This window comes from Chiloscyllium punctatum, chromosome 10 (genome assembly GCF_047496795.1).
Source record: "Chiloscyllium punctatum isolate Juve2018m chromosome 10, sChiPun1.3, whole genome shotgun sequence".
NCBI classification, from domain to species: domain Eukaryota; kingdom Metazoa; phylum Chordata; class Chondrichthyes; order Orectolobiformes; family Hemiscylliidae; genus Chiloscyllium; species Chiloscyllium punctatum.
Window position 1 is genome coordinate 89,489,259 of NC_092748.1, and position 19,615 is coordinate 89,508,873.

At 42.1% G+C, this 19,615-nt stretch overlaps 1 protein-coding gene across 1 annotated transcript in view; it reads left to right on the top strand.

Moving 5' to 3' along the window:
- The window catches only part of kynu (kynureninase), a 213,464-nt gene that overhangs the window by 106,116 nt on the left and 87,733 nt on the right, over positions 1-19,615 (top strand). Inside the window, exons 6-8 of the mRNA XM_072579727.1 lie at positions 132-203; positions 520-594; positions 7,256-7,402. Of these exons, the coding sequence (XP_072435828.1) occupies positions 132-203; positions 520-594; positions 7,256-7,402 (294 nt within the window). The remainder of the gene's footprint in view (positions 1-131; positions 204-519; positions 595-7,255; positions 7,403-19,615) is intronic.

Below are 19,615 nucleotides of genomic sequence, written 5' to 3' on the forward strand. Positions count from 1 at the left end.
TCTATTTCTCAAAGTATTGTCACAAGTGTTTGTTTCCTTATTTGGCAAACTATTTATTGTAGATCTAGTTACAGACTTATTTACATATTAATTATTTAACTTTTATACATCTTAACCTTTGTGTTTTCCAGCTGTCCTTCTACAAACCAACATCAAATAGACATAAGATTCTCATGGAAGCTAAAGCATTTCCTTCTGATCATGTAAGAACTACTTTGCAGCATTAGAATTAATCAAGTCCTTGTATAGGTTACATAGTGATTTATTCATTGACACTAAGTTCTGCTGGTGAAATATTTACTACTTGGCTCCATGCCAATTGCTCAACATGCTTTATTACAAGATCACCCAGTGTGTATCTCATTATTAATTCTGTTTTTTTTGGGAAGAATATGCAGTTTGATTGATATTATGGTTCAGTCAGAGACCATGGAAGTAGCTGAAAACTGACTATATTGATTTTTATGTAGTAAAAGCTAAAGTCTGCAAATCATTAATTACACTTTCATTCCTTTGAAGTATGCAGTGGAGTCTCAAATCCGGCTTAAAGGACTAAATCCAAAGGAAAGTATGTTATTGTTATCTCCAGAAGAGGTTTGTATCCATCTCTTTTTATTGATGCATTTACATCCTTTATCATTGCACCAACACTCTCAACATACTGCACTTTAGAATACTTTATACCATTATTAAGATGTATATTTTCCTGTATTTTAATATTAAGAGACCATGTTATATGGGTCAATATGGGTTCCATATGCAGAATGGCAATCTAGTGAAAGTTCCAGAGCTTTAAATGGTGACCAGGATAAACCAGAAAGTTTATTATGGATTGACACCAAATGCATATCTTATGGATATTGTTGAAGTAATGAGTGAATGCATCTTACTCTTTACTGAGGGTCACAAAGCTGAGGACTGATCTCAGCTACAGGGAGAGGCTGAACAGGCTGGGGCTGTTTTCCCTGGAGCATCGGAGGCTGAGGGTTGATCTTATACAGGTTTAAAAAATTATGAGGGGCATGGATAGGATAAATAGGCAAAGTCTTTTCCCTGGGGTTGGGCAGTCCAGAGCTAGAAGGCATAGGTTTAGGGTGAGGGGGGAAAAATATAAAAGAGGCCTAAGGGGCAACTTTTTCACACAGAGGGTGGTACGTGTATGGAATGAGCTGCCAGAGGATGTGGTGGAGGCTGGTACAATTGCAACATTTAAGAGACATTTGGATGAGTATATGCATAGGAAGGGTTTGGAGAGATATGGGCTGGGCGCTGGCAGGTGGGATTAGATTGGGTTGGGATATCTGGTCGGCATGGACAGGTTGGACCGAAGGGTCTGTTTCCATGCTGTACATCTCTATGACTCTATGACTTTATGACTGGGGGCTATTAAATGGTACTCAAACTGTATTAGCAAAGAAGCATAAAGAGAGCAGGAATATCTCTAATAAGAGTAGTAGACACACAGTGACTTCCATTAAGCACTGAGTGCCATAGCTTTGTACAGTCAGGAAGGACTGGGTTTTTTTGGCTCACAGTTTGTCAGGTTTTTTAACAGGATAGATTGAAGCCCAGGATCAGGGGCCCAGCTCAAGAGAGTGACATCACAAGTAAACCGTAAATTCATGAACTGATGATTAGCTACTAATTTAACTGTCTATTTGAGGTAACTTTGAGATTGAAAGTAAATTGGGGCCATATTTATAGGATAGAAACTAAATTTTTAAAAATCAAATCAAAAGTAATTAAAATAGAGATGGCAGGTCAGCTGATGTGTGCACCTGAAAGCTTGTGGACCCGATTGTGGCCTGTAGTGACCAAATCTGTAGCAAGTGTTGGTTGCTTCAGGAACTCTGGCTCAGAGTTGATGAGCTGGACTTCAAGATTTAAACACTGTAACACATCAGGGATGAAAGGAGAAAAAAGAAATTGAGTTGTAATCAAGGATCGTATAGTCAGGGGAAGAGCCACTGTTCCCTGGGGCCACAATCATGAGTCCCAAAGTATGTGTTGCCTGCCTGGTGTCTGGGCTCAGTACATCACATCAGGGCTGCAGGGGAGCTTGGAGCAGGGGTGGGGGGAAGATCCAGTTGTTACGATCCATGTAGGTACAAAACATTTAGGGAGAAAGAAGAAAGAGGATCTGCTGAGAGAATATGAGTAACTAGGTGCTGAATTAGAAAGCAGAACCAAAAAGCTAATAATCTCTGAATTACTACTCGGGCCATGAGCAAATTGGCACAGGGTCAACAAGTTAAAAGAGGTAGACAAGTGACTCAAAGATTGGTGTTGGAGAAATCGGTTCAAATTCATGGGACACTGGTACCAGTACTGAGGACAATGGAGCTGTTCCAATAGAACAGGCTCCACCGCAATCATACTTGGACCAGAGTTGAAGGTGAAGGAATCCCTAGGGGGCAGTGATAAAATTATATAACTTGCCCTGCAATTTGAGAGGGAGAAGATTAAATTAGATGCAACCATATTATAATTGAGTAAATGTAATTACAGAGAAATGAGGGAGGAGCTGACCAGAGATGATTGGAAGGGGAGCCCAGCAAGGAAGACAATGGAGCTGCAATGGCAAGGGTTTCAGGGGGTAATTCGGGAAGCACAACAGAAACATCTTGCAAAGAAGAAGAAACAAACTAAGGGGAGCGTAAGGTGAACCTGATGAAGGAAGGTAGGGATAGCATAAGAGTGGAAAGAAAATATATTGTGTGGTGAAGGTTAGTGAGAAGCCACAGGATTGGGAAGCCTTTACAAGCCATCAGAGAATAACAAAAGAAAACAATAAAAGTGGAAACAAGCTCACTAGAAATATAAAAGAAGACTGCAAGAGTTTTTTTTCCAGATACCTAAATGGTAAGAGAGAGGCGAGAGTGGACATTGGGTTGCTGGGGAATGAGGCTGGAGAAATAGTAATGGGGAGCCAAGAAATGGCGGAGGAACTGAATAGGTACATTTCATCAGTTTTCACGGTGGAAGATAGCAATATCATGTCAGAACTTCAATAGCATCAGAGTGCAGAGGTGAATGCAGCACCCATCACTGAGGAGAATGTGAAGGGGGAGCTGGAAGGTCTGAAGGTGGATAAATCACACAGACCAGATAGATTACATTCCAGAGTTCTGCTGGAAATAGCTGAGGAGATTGAATCATAGAATTCCCATAGGGTAGAAGAGGCCCTACTGAAGAGTATCCCACTCAGACCCACCCTCTTACCCTATCCCTGTAACCATGGCATTTCCCATGGCTAATCCAACTTCCCTGCATATCCTTGGGCTGTGGGAAGAAACTGAAACACCCGGAGGAAACCAATGCAGACATAGGGAGAATGTGCAAATTCCACACAGTCACCCGAGAGTAGAATCAAACCTGAATCCCTGGCATTGTGAGGCAGCAGTGCTAACCACAAGAATCAATGAAGTCTGACATGTTCCCAGAGGATTGGATATTGACTAACATAACACTCTTGGTTAAAACATGATGGAGACAGAAGAAAGAAAATTACAAGGCTGATTCGCCTGACTTCAATTAAGATTCTAGAGTCCATTATTAAGGATGAGATTGCAGACTACTTGGAAGTTCATTGTACAATAGGATGGAGTCAGCACAGCTTCATCAAGGGGATGTCCTGTCTGACAAATCTGTTAGAATTCTTTGAAGAGGTTATGAGCAATTTAGACAAAGGAGAGTAAATGGACGTTATCTATTTGGATTTCCAGTAGGCCTTTGAAAAGGTGCCATTCAGGAGGCTGCTAAATAAAGTAAGAGTACACGGTGTTAGGGGCCAGATACTAGCCCAACTGAAGGATTGGCTGACTGTCAGAAGACGGAGAGTATGGATAAAGTTGTCTTTTTCAGGATGGCAGCTGGTGAATCATGGAGTTCTGCAGGGGCAGTGTTGGGAAACAATTATTCATGTTATGCATTAACAATCTGGATAAAGGAACTGAGGGCATTGTTGCTAAGTTTGCAGATGATGGAAAGAAACGTGGAGGGACAGGTAGTTTTGAGGAAGCTGGAAGCAGCAGAAGGAATTGGACCAACTAGGAAGACTGGGCAAAGAAGTGGCAGATGGAATACAATGTGGAGAAAGTGAGAGCTTGTGCATTTTGGTAGGAAGAATAGAGGCATAGACTGCTTTCTAAACAGGGATAGGCTTCAAAGACCTGATGCATATAGGGACTTGGGAGTCCTAGTTTAGGATTCTTCTAAAGTTAACATGCAGGTTCATTTGGCCATTAGGAAGACAAATTCAATGTCAGCATTCATTTTAAGAGGGCTGGATAACAAGAGCAGGGATGTACTGCTGAGTTTGTATAAGGCTCTGGTCAGACCACATTTGGAATATTATATGCAGTTTTGGGTCCTATATGTATACTAGGATGTGCTGGCATTGAAGGAAGTCCAGAGGAGATTTACAAGCTGGATCCTGGGGATGAAGGGCTTGTCATATGAAGAGCAGTCAAGAACTCTGGGTCTGCACTCAATTCAGTTTAGAATGATGAAGGGGGATCTGATAAAATGTATGGAATACTGAGAAGCCTGGATAGATTTTTCCACTACTGGGAGAGACTAGGACCTGAGGGTACAGCCTCAGAGTGAAGGGACAACAGTTTTGAATTGACATGGGAGGAATTTCTTCAACCAGAAGGTGTTTAATCTGTGGAACTCATTGGCACAAGTGTGGAGGTCAAGTCAGTTATTGCAGAAAGACAGAAATAGGTTCATGATTGGTAAGAGGATCAAGAGATAAGACAGGCGAGCAGGGTTGATAAAATGGTGGAATAGACTCAGGCTGAATAGCCTAATTCTACTCCTAAATCTTATGGTCTGCTAGCGTTCAGGAATCTACTCACAATTGAGTGATACAGAGAGTCGTATAGTTGTAGATTGCTATTTGTTTTATTGCATTTTCAGGACATTCGAGAAGCGACTCATATAATTTCTGAATGCACAGGCAATTTATGTTGCTTAAGATTCAATGCAATTACAAATTAGGAACAATTTAATTGGAACACTTTACAGTTCAAGATGAAGTTCTGTAAAATCTATTTATATGCCATTACATTTCTTAGTGTTATAAATTGCAGCAAGGCATCTCTATCTCAAAATAACTATGTATATGATGTGAGGTAAATCTTGCCACCCAAATGACGATGCCTCAATTCAAAGATTAAACAAAAATCCTGATTCTTGCTTTCTCACTAAAAGCAAGCTTGCAGGTATTGCAACTAATTAGGAAGGCAAATAGTACATTGCTCTGCATTAGAAGGAGGTTTGAGTGCAGAAGTCAGAATGCATTTCTGATATTGTAAAGAGCCTTGATGAGGTTGTGCCTGAAATGTTGTGTGCAGTTTTGATTTCCTTATCGAAGGAATGATATATTTACAATGGTGCCATGGTGGTTTAGCAAGCCAATCCATGCAAGGGTAAGATGGTTTAATGAGGAGAGATTGAGGAAGTTGGATTCATAGTCTTTGGAGTTTTAAAGAATGAGGGGAGATCTAATAGAATTGTTCAAAAATCTCACAGAACATGACAATGTAGATGTAGATAGAAACTTTCCTCTGCCTGTTAAGTGTAGAACCAGTAGACATAATTTCTAAATATGGAGTAGGCCTTTTAAGACTGAGGTGAGGAGGAAATTCTTCACACAGTGGTGAATATTTTGAATTCTTTACCCCAGGTGGCAGTAGAAGCTCAATCATTGAATAGATTCAAGAGAGAAATTGATAGCTTTCTGGAAACTAATGATATAAAAGGATATGGACATAGTGTGAGAATGTGAGGTGGATGATCAGACAAGATGTACTGGAATGGTGCAGCAGGCTCAACAGGGTGAATGGTCTATTCTAGTTCCACTGCTTATCATAGCAAGTAAGGTTTAATTTGAATGTTTTGTTCCTTCAGTGAAATACATGACATGACACAATTTCCAGAAGATTGAAAGTGAGCTAATGCTGATGTGATAATGTTCTGACAAGGAGACATTTAGAGTACCATGTTTTCCTTTGACAATTAAAGTCAGCAACTTTATTGGACTGTCATTCACTGCCTTCTCTTCCATTCACTCCATATTCTCAGTGGGACTTCAGTCGGATTCGCTCCCGGGAGCATCTTCCTTGCTTTTTCCACCAGTGTTGTCCTCCTTCTGATTGTCCCTTTTCTCAGTTGTCGTATCGGATTGCTTCAAGGTGCTGCTGACTGTAGAGATGCCATTCCCAGACTCTTAGCTCATGCATTGAGACACTGATGTGAAATACCAACAATAGTCATAAAACTGTCCAAATACCAATATAATTTTGCACCTGTAACTTATGGCCAAAATTAATATGGAAAACATCGTTAATTGAATTTAAGCATCCATGCACAACATGAGATTGGTTAAAACTCAACAGGCGATGAAGGACATTCCTGCTATAATGTTCAAATGTGCTTTGCATGGCACTGTTTTCTAACATTCATGCCATTCCGCATTATCACGTCCAATGTCGTCTTGTTAATATGTTTCCCTTTACAATCTGGAACTTAGAGTCATAGAGTCATAAAGATGTACAGCATGGAAACAGACCCTTTGGTCCAAGCTGTCCATGCTGACCAAATATCCCAACCCAATCTAGTTGCCAGCACCCGGCTCATATCCCTCCAAACCCTTCCTATTCATTTACCCATCCAAATGCCTCTTAAATGTTGCAATTGTACCAGGCTCCACCACTTCCTCTGGCAGCTCATTCCATACCCGTATCACCCTCTGTGTGAAAAAATTGCCCCTTAGGTCTCTTTTATATCTTTCCCCTCTTATCCTAAACCTATGCCCTCTAGTTCTGGACTCCCCAACCCCAGGGAAAAGACTTTGCCTGTTTACGCTATCCATGCCCCTCATTTTTTTTTTATTTAGGTGTTTGAAGAAAATAATCTTTGTGATTTTGCTTTACAGAAGAGTAAAGCACAATTTAGAATGCTTTAATTTGACAGATAGGAAAGTCCTTATTTTTCTTTTCATAAATATCAGACATGTATTGGAAGCTTGTAGTATATTTTGGAAGAGAATGACTGACAGTGGAAGATGTTAAATTTTCTGAAGCACTTGAAGTTTTCTAAAGGCCATAATTTTTGGAATTGTGTTGAAATCCTGGGCATGTTTTCCACATTAAAGTGAAAAATATTTTAAACTTTCAATGACTGTATGAACTACAATTTTGTTATTGAACTTTACCATCAAAAAGCATAATCAGCTGTTTGTTTTTAGGGAGAAGAAACCCTGAGAAGTGAAAATATTTTATCTACAATAGAAAAAGAAGGTGACAGCATCTCTGTGATTCTGTTCAGTGGAGTACAATATTACACTGGGCAGCTGTTTGACATGCTTTCGATAACAAGGGCAGGACACGCTAAGGTGAGTCAAACCAATCAACCCAAGTTTAATGTCGAAAATGCACAATAGGTTCCTCAATATCTGAAAACAGATAAGATAAAGTGATGTTTTAGCTGGAAAATGGAACATAAGCAAATACCTTTACAGTGCAGTGTGAGGCAAAGAAGGGGATGAAGGTCACAGATAGCAGATATCATGGCTCCTCCCACAGAAAGGCAAATAATAGCTTTAAAATGTTTGAGCAATGTGAATCTGCTTGAAAACTATTATTCTTTCATGGGATGTGAGTATTGTAGTTAAGGTTAACTTTTATTGTAGACCCGAAGTAGCCCTTGAGATGGTGATGGTTAACCACCTTCTTGAATGCTGCAGTCCATTGGCATAGGTTCACCTGTCGTGCTGGAAAGGGAGAAAGCTCCTGATTTTTGATCCAGTAATAATGAAGGAAAGAAATTATAAGCTGAATTTTAAGCAGTGTCATTATTTCAATAATTTCACTCCAGCTCATTCTTAAAGAATGGATTTGAGCCCATCTGTGTTTGACTAGATCATCGTGCAACAAATTGATGGCCAGGAGACAATTAATTGGTTCAATGGTAAACTTCTATGCTCATCTAGTAATGAACTCCCAACTCTTTCCAATATGCCCTTGTCCAACAGGTCTGAGAATTGCTGAGCATTTGATTAGTAAGTAGGTCTCAAATCAGAGCAGTATCACAGGGAGCAGTAAACAATGCTGGAGCTACAGATCTTCCCTGAAGAAGAAGTGCCATGGACCCATAATTAGAGGTAGTTCTAGGGTTTGGCTTAAGGTAAGCCCAGATTTTTTCTTAAAGCAAAGGCAAGTTTTTTTAAAATTCAATCACAGATATGAGCATTGCTGACTGAATCATTATTTATTGCATATCCCAAGTTGCCCATTGATCTCTGTGGCATGTCAGGGCCATTTTAGAGGATACTTCAGACTCAACTACACTGTCGAGGGTTTGAAGTCACTTGTAGCCCAGACCAGGTAAGGATGACAGATTGCATTCCCTAAAGGATATTAGTGAACCAGACTTTTTAAAAAAATATCAATTCACAGTGATTTTTGATTCCAGACATTTTATTGAATTCAAATTCGCTGTCTGTCACAGCAAGAATCCAACCACTATACCCAGAACATTAGCCTTGGATTATGGATTACTATCCCACTGATATTATCACAACTCCACTGCTTTCCAGTTCGACTGGACTTGCCAACTTGGCCTCCTCAGTGAGAATATGGGAGCTGGCCATTTCAGGGCTAGGGAGATCACATGCAGAAAGTGTTTATTGGAAAATGGATTGGAAAATGGATTTCCAAATAGGAGACACTGCCAATCAGGTCACAATAAAGCTGGCAGGTGATGACATTAACCCCTCCCACCCAAGTAAAATCCCAATTATGGCAGTTGCAGGTCCTTAAATGGCCATTGACTGACCATTTAAAGACTTGAATGATAATGTGAAATCACTCCTCAGTGGTGAGTAAAATCAGAAAGGCGGTGAGTGGATGTTGGGTATAGTGCCAACTTCATCCCACCCAATTTTACATCAAAAATTGAATGATAGTTCAATTTCATAATATTGTTTGGTTTGGAGGAAATCTTGTAGGTGATATTGTTTCCCTTCACCTTGTGCGTCTGGTGATGAAGGTCATGAGTATGGAATATGCTATCAGACCTGTGATAATTGTTGCAGTGTAATGAATCTTCATGATTACAGTTACCCGTTGACCTTAGTAAGAAATTTTTAGCCAGTTTATTGAGCTTGATAAGAAGTAGCAGTTTAGATATGATACATGAGTTAATTAAACAAAGAAATTTTGCAATTGTAATAATTAGGGATGTTGCATTGATGTCAGATGACACACAGGCTTTGGTGTGGAATGTGTTGGTCTCAATAATGTTGTGAAGGCAAAATCTGGGCTCGAGCCAAAGTGTTGGGAAACTCTTCCCTGTGTCTTGGTCCTCTTCTTCAGATCCATCTTCCATCTGGCGAACATAGGTCCCTGTTGAGGATTGCCACCTATAAGGACCACTTGATGAGGACCATTGCCTGCTCCTGAGCACTTGCTGATATACTTACTTTCTCGGGTGTGATAGTTTACATTATGGCAATCAATTATCTAAATCCTTTTGGCCAGTGACCATGGAGTATTTACATGTGAGATCAAATCAATGTTGTTCCCTTGTCCATTTCCATTTGAAGCCAACATTTCATTCCTTCTCAGAACAAAAATTTCTTGTTTTCCAAAACATCGCATTCATAATAAGGTAATCTGGCATCTGATAGATCTTTTATTTACACTTGTAGAAAGCTGACCATTAGCTATTTTAATCAACCTGTTCAGGCATTTATGGCACACCTCTGCAACAGATGGAACTTGAACCTGGGCCTCCAAGACCAGAGATAGGGACATTACAGGTGTAAAATAAAATTTCACAAGACTAATTACAACTGTAACACAGTTACATGAAGTCACACGTTACTCAGAAAATACTCAATATGGAATAATAAAAGAACAGAGTTTTAAAGGGACGCTAATTTCTAACAAGCTTGTACCTGGTTCATACATTTGCCATGTTTGCAGCTGTTGTATAAAACCCTTATTTACGTTGATGGATAGGGTATAAACTGAAAATGTATTGCTGGAAAAGCGCAACAGGTCAGGCAGCATCCAAGGAACAGGAGCATCGACGTTTCGGGCATAAGCCCTTCTTCAGGAATGCGGAAAGTGTGTCCAGCAGGCGAAGATAAAAGGTAGGGAGGAGGGACTTGGAGGAGGGGCGTTGGAAATGCGATAGGTGGAAGGAGGTCAAGGTGAGGGTGATAGGCCGGAGTAGGGTGGGGGCGGAGAGGTCAGGAAGAAGATTGCAGGTTAGGAAGGCGGTGCCGAGTTCGAGGGATTTGACTGAGACAAGGTGGGGAAGGGGAAATGAGGAAACTGGAGAAATCTGAGTTCATCCCTTGTGGTTGGAGGGTTCCCAGGCAGAAAATGAGGCGCTCTTCCTCCAACCATCGTGTTGCAATGGTCTGGCGATGGAGGAGTCCAAGGACCTGCATGTCCTTGGTGGAGTGGGAGGGGGAGTTGAAGTGTTGAGCTACGGGGTGGTTGGGTTGGTTGGTCCGGGTGTCCCAGAGGTGTTCTCTGAAACGTTCCACAAGTAGGCGGCCTGTCTCCCCAATATAAAGGAGGCCACATCGGGTGCAGCGGATGCAATAGATGATGTGTGTGGAGGTGCAGGTGAATTTGTGGCGGATATGGAAGTATCCCTTGGGGCCTTGGAGGGAAGTAAGGGGGGAGGTGTGGGCACAAGTTTTGCATTTCTTGTGGTTACAGGGGAAGGTGCCGGGAGTGGAGGTTGGGTTGGTGGGGGGTGTGGACCTGACTAGGGAGTCACGGAGGGACTGGTCTTTTCGGAACGCTGATTTGGGAGGGAAGGGAAATATATCCCTGGTGGTGGGGTCCGTTTGGAAGTGGCGGAAATGATAGCGGATGATACGCTGTACATGGAGGTTGGTGGGGTGGTAGGTGAGGACCAGTGGGGTTCTGTCCTGGTGGCGGTTGGAGGGGCGGGGCTCAAGGGCGGAGGAGCGGGAAGTGGAAGAGATGCGGTGGAGGGCATCGTCGACCATGTCTTGGGGGAAATTGTGGTCCTTGAAGAAGGAGGCCATCTGGGTTATACGGTTTTGGAACTGGTCCTCCTGGGAGCAGATGCGGCGGAGACGAAGGAATTGGGAATATGGGATGGCGTTTTTACAGGGGGCAGGGTGGGAGGAGGTGTAGTCTAGGTAGCTGTGGGAGTCGGTCAGTTAATAGTAAATATCCGTGTTGATTCGGTCGCCCGAGATAGAAATGGAGAGGTCTAGGAAGGGGAGGGAGGAGTCTGAGACGGTCCAGGTGAATTTGAGGTCGGGGTGGAAGGTGTTGGTAAAGTGGATGAACTGTTCGACCTCCTCGTGGGAGCACGATGCAGCGCCGATACAGTCATCGATGTAGCGGGGGAAAAGGAGGGGGGTGGTGCCAGTGTAGCTGCGGAAGATGGACTGTTCCACATATCCTACGAAGAGGCAGGCATAGCTGGGGCCCATGTGGGTGCCCATGGCCATGACACAGTCCTGTCCCCCTTAGTCCAAGAACTCCCCTCCTACGTTCGGGACACCACCCATGCCCTCCACCTCCTCCATGATTTTCATTTCCCCGGTCCCCAACGCCTTATCTTCACCATGGACATCCAGTCCCTGTACACGTCCATCCCCCATCACGAAGGACTCAAAGCCCTCCACTTCTTCCTTTCCCGCCAACCAGTACCCTTCCACTGACACACTCCTTCGATTGAGTGAACTGGTCCTCACCCTGAACAACTTCTCTTTCCAATCCTCCCACTTCCTCCAAACCAAAGGAGTAGCCATGGGCACCCGCAAGGGCCCCAGCTATGCCTGCCTCTTCATAGGATATGTGGAACAGTCCATCTTCCGCAGCTACACTGGCACCACCCCCCACCTTTTCCTCCGCTACATCGATGACTGTATCGCTGCTGCCTCATGCTCCCACGAGGAGGTTGAACAGTTCATCCACTTTACCAACACCTTCCACCCCGACCTCAAATTCACCTGGACCATCTCAGACTCCTCCCTCCCCTTCCTAGACCTTTCCATTTCTATCTCGGGCGACCGAATCAACACGGACATTTACTATAAACTGACCGACTCCCACAGCTACCTAGACTGCACCTCCTCCCACCCTGCCCCTTGTAAAAACACCACCCTATATTCCCAATTCCTTCGTCTCCGCCGCATCTGCTCCCAGGAGGACCAGTTCCAAAACCGTACAATCCAGATGGCCTCCTTCTTCAAGGACGGCAATTTCCCCCAGGCGTGGTCAACGATGCCCTCCACCGCATCTCTTCCACTTCCCGCTCCTCCGCCCTTGAGCCCCGCCCCTCCAACCGCCACCAGGACAGAACCCCACTGGTCCTCACCTACCACCCCACCAACCTCCATGTCCAGCATATCATCCGCCGTCATTTCCGCCACTTCCATACGGACCCCACCACCAGGGATATATTTCCCTTCCCTCCCCTATCAGCGTTCCGAAAAGACCACACCCTCTGTGACTCCCTCTTCAGGTCCACACCCCCCACCAACCCAACCTCCACTCCCGGCACCTTCCCCTGCAACCGCAAGAAATGCAAAACTTGCACCCACACCTCCCCCCTTACTTCCCTCCAAGGCCCCAAGGGATACTTCCATATCCGCCACAAATTCACCCGCACCTCCACACACATCATCCATTGCATCCACTGCACCCGATGTGGCCTCCTCTATATTGGGGAGACAGGCCGCCTACTTGTGGAACGTTTCAGAGAACACCTCTGGGACACCCGGACCAACCAACCCAACCACCCCGTAGCTCAACACTTCAACTCCCCCTCCCACTCCACCAAGGACATGCAGGTCCTTGGACTCCTCCATCGCCAGACCATAGCAACACGACGGTTGGAGGAAGAGTGCCTCATCTTCCACCTAGGAACCCTCCAACCACACGGGATGAACTCAGATTTCTCCAGTTTCCTCATTTCCCCTCCCCCCACCTTGTCTCAGTCAAATCTCTCGAACTCAGCACCGCCTTCCTAACCTGCAATCTTCTTCCTGACCTCTCCGCCCCCACCCTACTCCGGCCTATCACCCTTACCTTGACCTCCTTCCACCTATCGTATTTCCAACGCCCCTCCCCCAAGTCCCTCCTCCCTACCTTTTATCTTCGCCTGCTGGACACACTTTCCTCATTCCTGAAGAAGGGCTTATGCCCGAAATGTCGATTCTCCTGTTCCTTGGATGCTGCCTGACCTGCTGCGCTTTTCCAGCAACACATTTTCAGCTCTGATCTCCAGCATCTGCAGTCCTCACTTTCTCCTCGGATAGGCTATAAATCAAACCACCTACCTTGTCCCAGGTGGGGTCAACTTTCTTGAGTATCATTTGAGCTCCTGCATTCATCCTGGCAAGTGAAGAGCATTCTTTCACACTCTTGACTTCTAGATGGTGGACAGGCTTTGAGGAATCAGCGTGTGTATCACTCGATGTTGAATTCCTAGCCTCTGAGTTGCTTATGTTACTATAATATTTCTTTGTCTGTTGAGTCCAATTGCTTGGAAGCAAATATCACCCACATAAATAAGTTACATGCTTTTAAAAAAGGTCAAGGGTGCAAAAGTAGTCAAATGAGGCTTTGGAAATTATTTGAATCAATAGGTAAACTAGGGAGCAAGTAAATATCTTAAAATTTCTACTTTGAAAGTATAGAAATGGGAAGTGAGAGGATGCAAATGTATCTGCAAGGAAATTACAGAGTGTCAGAGTTATAGCATGGTTATAATGGAGGATTTTACTAATTTGGATATAAATTGGGATGTGAGCATAAATGGGTATGAAGGAGACAGTAACTGAAGTATGTCAGAAGAAGTTTCCTTAGCGTACGTTTCTAGTCCAATGAGAAAATAAGCACCTTGAGACACGATTCGTGGATTAACGTCAGCCACACTAATTGCGAAGAAGTTATAAGGCAGTCGCAGGAATATGGGTAGATGAAATGAGTGGGCAAAGGTCTGGCATGCGGAACATATACGAGAAAGTGTGAAGTTGTTCACTTTGGTAGGAAGAATTTCAAAAAAAAGCAAGTTGCCTAAATGGAGAATGATTGCAGAATTCTGAGGTGAAGAAGTGTCCAGATGGTTTAGCAGCTATTGTAATGCTACCCTTTATTATGAAAAGAGGGTTGTTCTGGTTCAGTTATGCAGAACATTGGTGAGACTACATCTTAAAACGATGCTTTTCTCTTGGGGTGAGTTTAAAGCTAGGGGGTATTGTTTTAAATTGAGGCTCCCCTTTTGGCAGAGAGGTGAGAATTGTTTCATTCAAATTGGGAACTCTTTGCTGCAGAATGCAGGGAAGGTGAGTTCATTGATAAAAGAAATGCAATTATAAGCCAAGCAATTTCACAACAGCCCTGTGGTAGAGAAATATCTACCAATAGTTTAGGACAGAATTATGTGTTGTAATTGTTGCAGCAACAACCACTAGGAACTGATGGTTGAGAGACAGTGCTGCCACCAATCCTCCTTTCTGGATATTTTCCTAATCAATCTGTTCACACAGGTTATTACCCACCTCTGGAGAAAATGATACTTAACCTGGCCCAGAGGTAGAGACACTGCTGCTGCACAAGAAGAACCTTCTAATCTTCCTTTCTATACTGTATATAAAGGCCTATTTTTGCATTGTAGATGAGAAACCATTCTTAATGAGAAGCGTAACAATAGTTACAAATCATTGGCTTGTGTTACATAATAATTGGACTATCAGGAGTCCATGATGATGCATCTGTCTGCATTAGGATCTTTATTTCCCTATCCAAAAACTATAAAACACCATCACATCAGGTGCTGCTTCATGCAGTCTGTAAAGTTAGCTCTGTCAGAGATATTATGTTTTGCATCAGCATGCATAAATAAGGGAATAAGGGTTAATTATCAAAAGATAGATGGAAATTTCATTTATCAACTCACAAAAGTTTTTGGAGAGATAATGTGATTGATCAGGGTAATGCTATTGATATGCTATATATTGACTTTCAGATGCAATGCTACACAACAGATTTGCAAGCAAGGTTCAAGAACATAGAATAAAAGGGACAGTACAGACATGGGTATTACATTGCCTGCTTGATAGGAAACAATTAGTTACTGGACATAGTTACTGGCAGCATGGTGGCTCGGTGGTTGGCACTGCTGCCTCACAGTGCCAGGGACCCAGGTTTGATTCCAGCCTCAGGCAACTGTCCGTGTGAAGTTTGCATGTTTTGCCCATGTCTTTGTGGATTTCTTCTGGGTGCTCTGGTTTCCTCCTACAATCCAAATATGTGCAGATTAGGTAAATTGGCCGTGCTAAATTGTCCATGGTGTTCAGGGAAGTGTAGTTTAGGTGCATTAGTCAGGGGTAAAAATGTAGGGTAGGGGAACAGGTCTGGTTGGGTTAGTCTTTGGAGGGTCAGTGTGAACTTGTTAGGCTGAAAGGCCTGTTTCCACACTGTAGGGATTCTATGATCTTTCGGACTGGGAAATGGTTTATTGTGGAGTTCTCCAATGGCTAATATTCGGACTTTTGCTTTTCCCAATTATCAGGAATAAACTAAACTATGTTGTAAAAACATCATTTTAAAATTTATAAATGGTGCAAAACATAGAAGCATTAAAAGCTGAGAGAAGAATAGTGTACAACTTCTAAAGGACATAATCCCTTGAGACCAAAGGCACTTCTTCAGAACTTTCAAAATATTAACTGTTTCTCCCACCAGAGATGCTGACATACCTGCTGGGTTTCTTCAGTACTTTCTGATTTTATTATTTCAAATTTCAAGCATCTGCAATACTTTGATTTTACTTGAGTTGTAAGCCATCTTCCGTTTGACCTTTTAACTTTTCATAGAAATCCCATGATAAATCTTTCTTCAACTCAATATTGTCCGACCAGCTCCATATTCTGCTAACTTGGAAATATGTGCTCTTTATATACATCCACACTTTTAAGATGAAATGTCATTTCCAAATGCATTTTATGACACAATGTAGGTATGCATAATTATGGAACACAAAACAATTATATTCAATGATGCCCTCATTCTTTATCTTGGATTTATACAATTCCTTGTCAATCTTCAAACATTTTCAAACTATTCTGTCATTGTTATATTCTTGATAGCACTATATTCTCTTTTCTAGTGATATGAACATTTGTTGTATTATAATTTAATTAAAAAGTTCTATTGAACTAGTCTGACATTTCAGGTTTTGAATTTCCCTACAAATATTAAGAGACGATTGTCAGTTTGTGGTAGAATATAGGAACATAGGACCAGCAATAGGCCATTAAGCCCCTTAAGCCTGCTCTGTCAGTCCATAAGATCCTAGCTGGTCTGTGGCCTAACTCCATATATCTACCTTGGGCCCATGCCTTGAAACCCTTGCTTTTTTTTAAAGAATCCCTATAGTGTGAAAACAGGTCATCTGGCCCAAAATGTCTCCACTGAGTAATGCACCCAGACCCATTCCACTACCCTATTATTCTGCATTTCCCCTGACTAATGCACCTAACGTATACACCCCTGAATGCTATGGGTAATCTAACATGACCAATTTACCTCTCCTGCACGTCTTTGGATTGTGGGTGGAAACCCACACAGACATGGGGAGAATGTACCAACTCCACACAGACAGTCGCCCCAGGCTAGAATCAAACCCGGGCCCCTGGCACTGTGAGACAGCTGTGCTAACCACTGATAAAAGTTAAGATTTGCCAATCTCAGATTTAACAATTAAATTAGCGTTGACTGCCATTTGAGGAAGAGAGTTCCAAATCTCTTCTACTCTTTCAATGTAGATATGCTTTCTAACATCTTTCCTGATCGGCCTCGCTCTAATATTTAAACTATGCCCCGTGAACCGAGAATCTTCAGCCAGTGGGAATAATTTATTTTTATCTATCCTGCCTTTCCTTTTAATATTCTTAAGACCCTTAAACTTCCAAAATCTAGAAAATAAGGCCCTGACTGGCAAATCTCTCCTCTGAGATTTAACCCCTGAGGTCCAGGTATCATTCATGTACCCCTGCAGTGAAGGTCCTCCAAACTTCCTTTCTGAGGTGTGCTGTCCAAAGCTGCTCGCAGTACTTCAAGTTGCGTCTAAACGGTTTTTTTGTAACTGCAACATAACATCTGCAGCTCTATATTTTCACCATTCAGATCTGAGGGCCAGCATTCCATTAACATTCTTGATAATGTTCTGTACCTGTTTGTGGCATTTTAACCCCTGAATACCAAATCTCATTAGGCTTGCACTATATTCAACTTTATGCCTTCTTTCAAAAAAATTCTCTGATCTATCCTTTTTTCAGTTTGACATGCATTACCTCACACATATCAAAGTCGTGAATAACTATTGTAAATAATTGAGGCCCCAACACAATTCCTGTGGAATAACACTAGTAATGTCCTGCCAATGTGAGTGTCATTATTCCAACTGGATGTTTCCTATGACTCAACCAATTTCCTATCCATATCAATAATTTGCCCTCAATTCCATGAGCTTCCTCCCCAGCTAACAGTCTTGTGTGGGACTTTATCAAAAGCTTTCTGAAAGCCCATTTAAACAACATCCATTGGTTTACCTCTCTTCACCACCTTTGTCACCTCTTCAAAAAACTCTGAGATTTGTCAGAGATTGCCTTCGTGAATCCATGTTGACTCTCCTTGAATAACTGAAATTTTGTGAGATGATCAGTTATCCTATCCTTGATTGTATACACCACCAAATTCACCACCACAGACATCAAGCTAACTGGTTTGAAGTTCCTTGGCTTCCTTCTTAGATTAGATTACTTACAATGTGGAAACAGGCCCTTCGGCCCAACAAGTCCACATTGCCCCGCCGAAGCGCAACCCACCCATACCCCTACATTTACCCCTTACCTAACACTACGGGCAATTTAGCATGGCCAATTCACCTGACCTGCACATCTTTGGACTGTGGGAGGAAACCGGAGCACTCAGAGGAAACCCACGCAGACATGGGGAGAACGTGCAAACTCCACACAGTCAGTCGTCTGAGGCGGGAATTGACCCGGGTCTCTGGCGCTGTGAGGCAGCAGTGCTAACCACTGTGCCACCGTGCCGCCCACTTCTGTCACCCTTCTTAAGAGCTGAGTGACATCAGCAAATTTCCTGTTCAGAAGTACAACTACTCAATTCAGGCAATTACTTTATGTTTGTGGTGGACATAAATTTTGAAATGTTTAAAGGCTAGTAACACTTCCAAAGTTTCCTTATTTATGTTAGAATCATTTTCTTAGAAAAGTACCTTGCAGGTTTCTCTCTGCTTGATAATACTAATTGACTGAAAAAGGTCAAACCCACCCTCAATCACTGACATCATCATTTTAAAAGATTTGTGAAATTGAGACTGACAACACCAATGCATTTATTAGGATTGTCTTCAGATTCCTAAAAAGCTTTTGTCATTCTTGTGACCCTTGCCTGTTTTCATAATCAATCAGTGAGATGTACAACTAATGAGATAAAGCTTAGCACAAATTTCCAATAAAAACTACAATTCCTCGAAGATATCATGGTTCACATCTACTTTTCGGAACAGGGAATTCTAGTTTTGCCTTTATTTTCACTGTTCTTTGAAACGCTTGTCATTGTCCTAAGATGTCCTAAGATCCTGGATAAATTCAAATGGCATGACTCACCTTTGATACAATCTTTTTGATGCTTTAAAATCTCATATTTCTTTAGCTCTCTGTTGATTGTACTTTCCAGTATCCCTGCTATAATAATTCATTTTCAAAAGAAATGAGACACTGTGATTTTATTGCTGTATATGCCTTTCTATTATTTATGGAGAATCTGGTCAGCTCATCAGGTTGACAAACTAATATTGCAGGTGACTTCAAAATACTTTAACTGCTTTATACCCATCTTACCTATTATGTCTTTAAAACAGCAGTAGACATAAATTTGGAACATTTTTCCTCCAGCAAAATTAGTTGAGATTGTTTAGCTACTTCTATTTTAATTGTAATTGTTCTCAAACAAATAACTTCTGAAATTTGGTTTGTCACATCCACTGTTGTAAGTATCTACCAGTATCTGACTTTGATTTTTGGTAATAGTCCTACTGTTATGGACCAGATCAAATCCCCCTCAAAACATGTCAAGTTGATAGCCTGGAGTCTAACTCTTTACTTATTTGAAAAGCAAATACCACACATTGTATTCTAGTTGCATTTCAATTGGTCAAACTACAAGACTTGAAGCAAAACAACACTTTATTTATACAATACAGTTAAAATTCAGGCAAAATAAAAACAAAATAAGTAGGTCAATTGTAACTCTGTCAAAACACTTAAAAATTAATAACCTATTCATTAACTGTTCCAATGTCATAACATTCCATAAACAACCTTGGGAAAGATAAATTCACTAAAATAGATAGTCTCCCATGCAATTCTAGCAGCAGGAAGAGAAACCCAACTTTTAGTTGGAACAAAGAGAGGAAACAAAAGTGTCCACTTTCAGCTTCAATACACCAGCAACTGTTGCTGCAAGCTAGGTTAAAAATCCAGGTTCAGTGGAAGCGTGACCCCACCCAT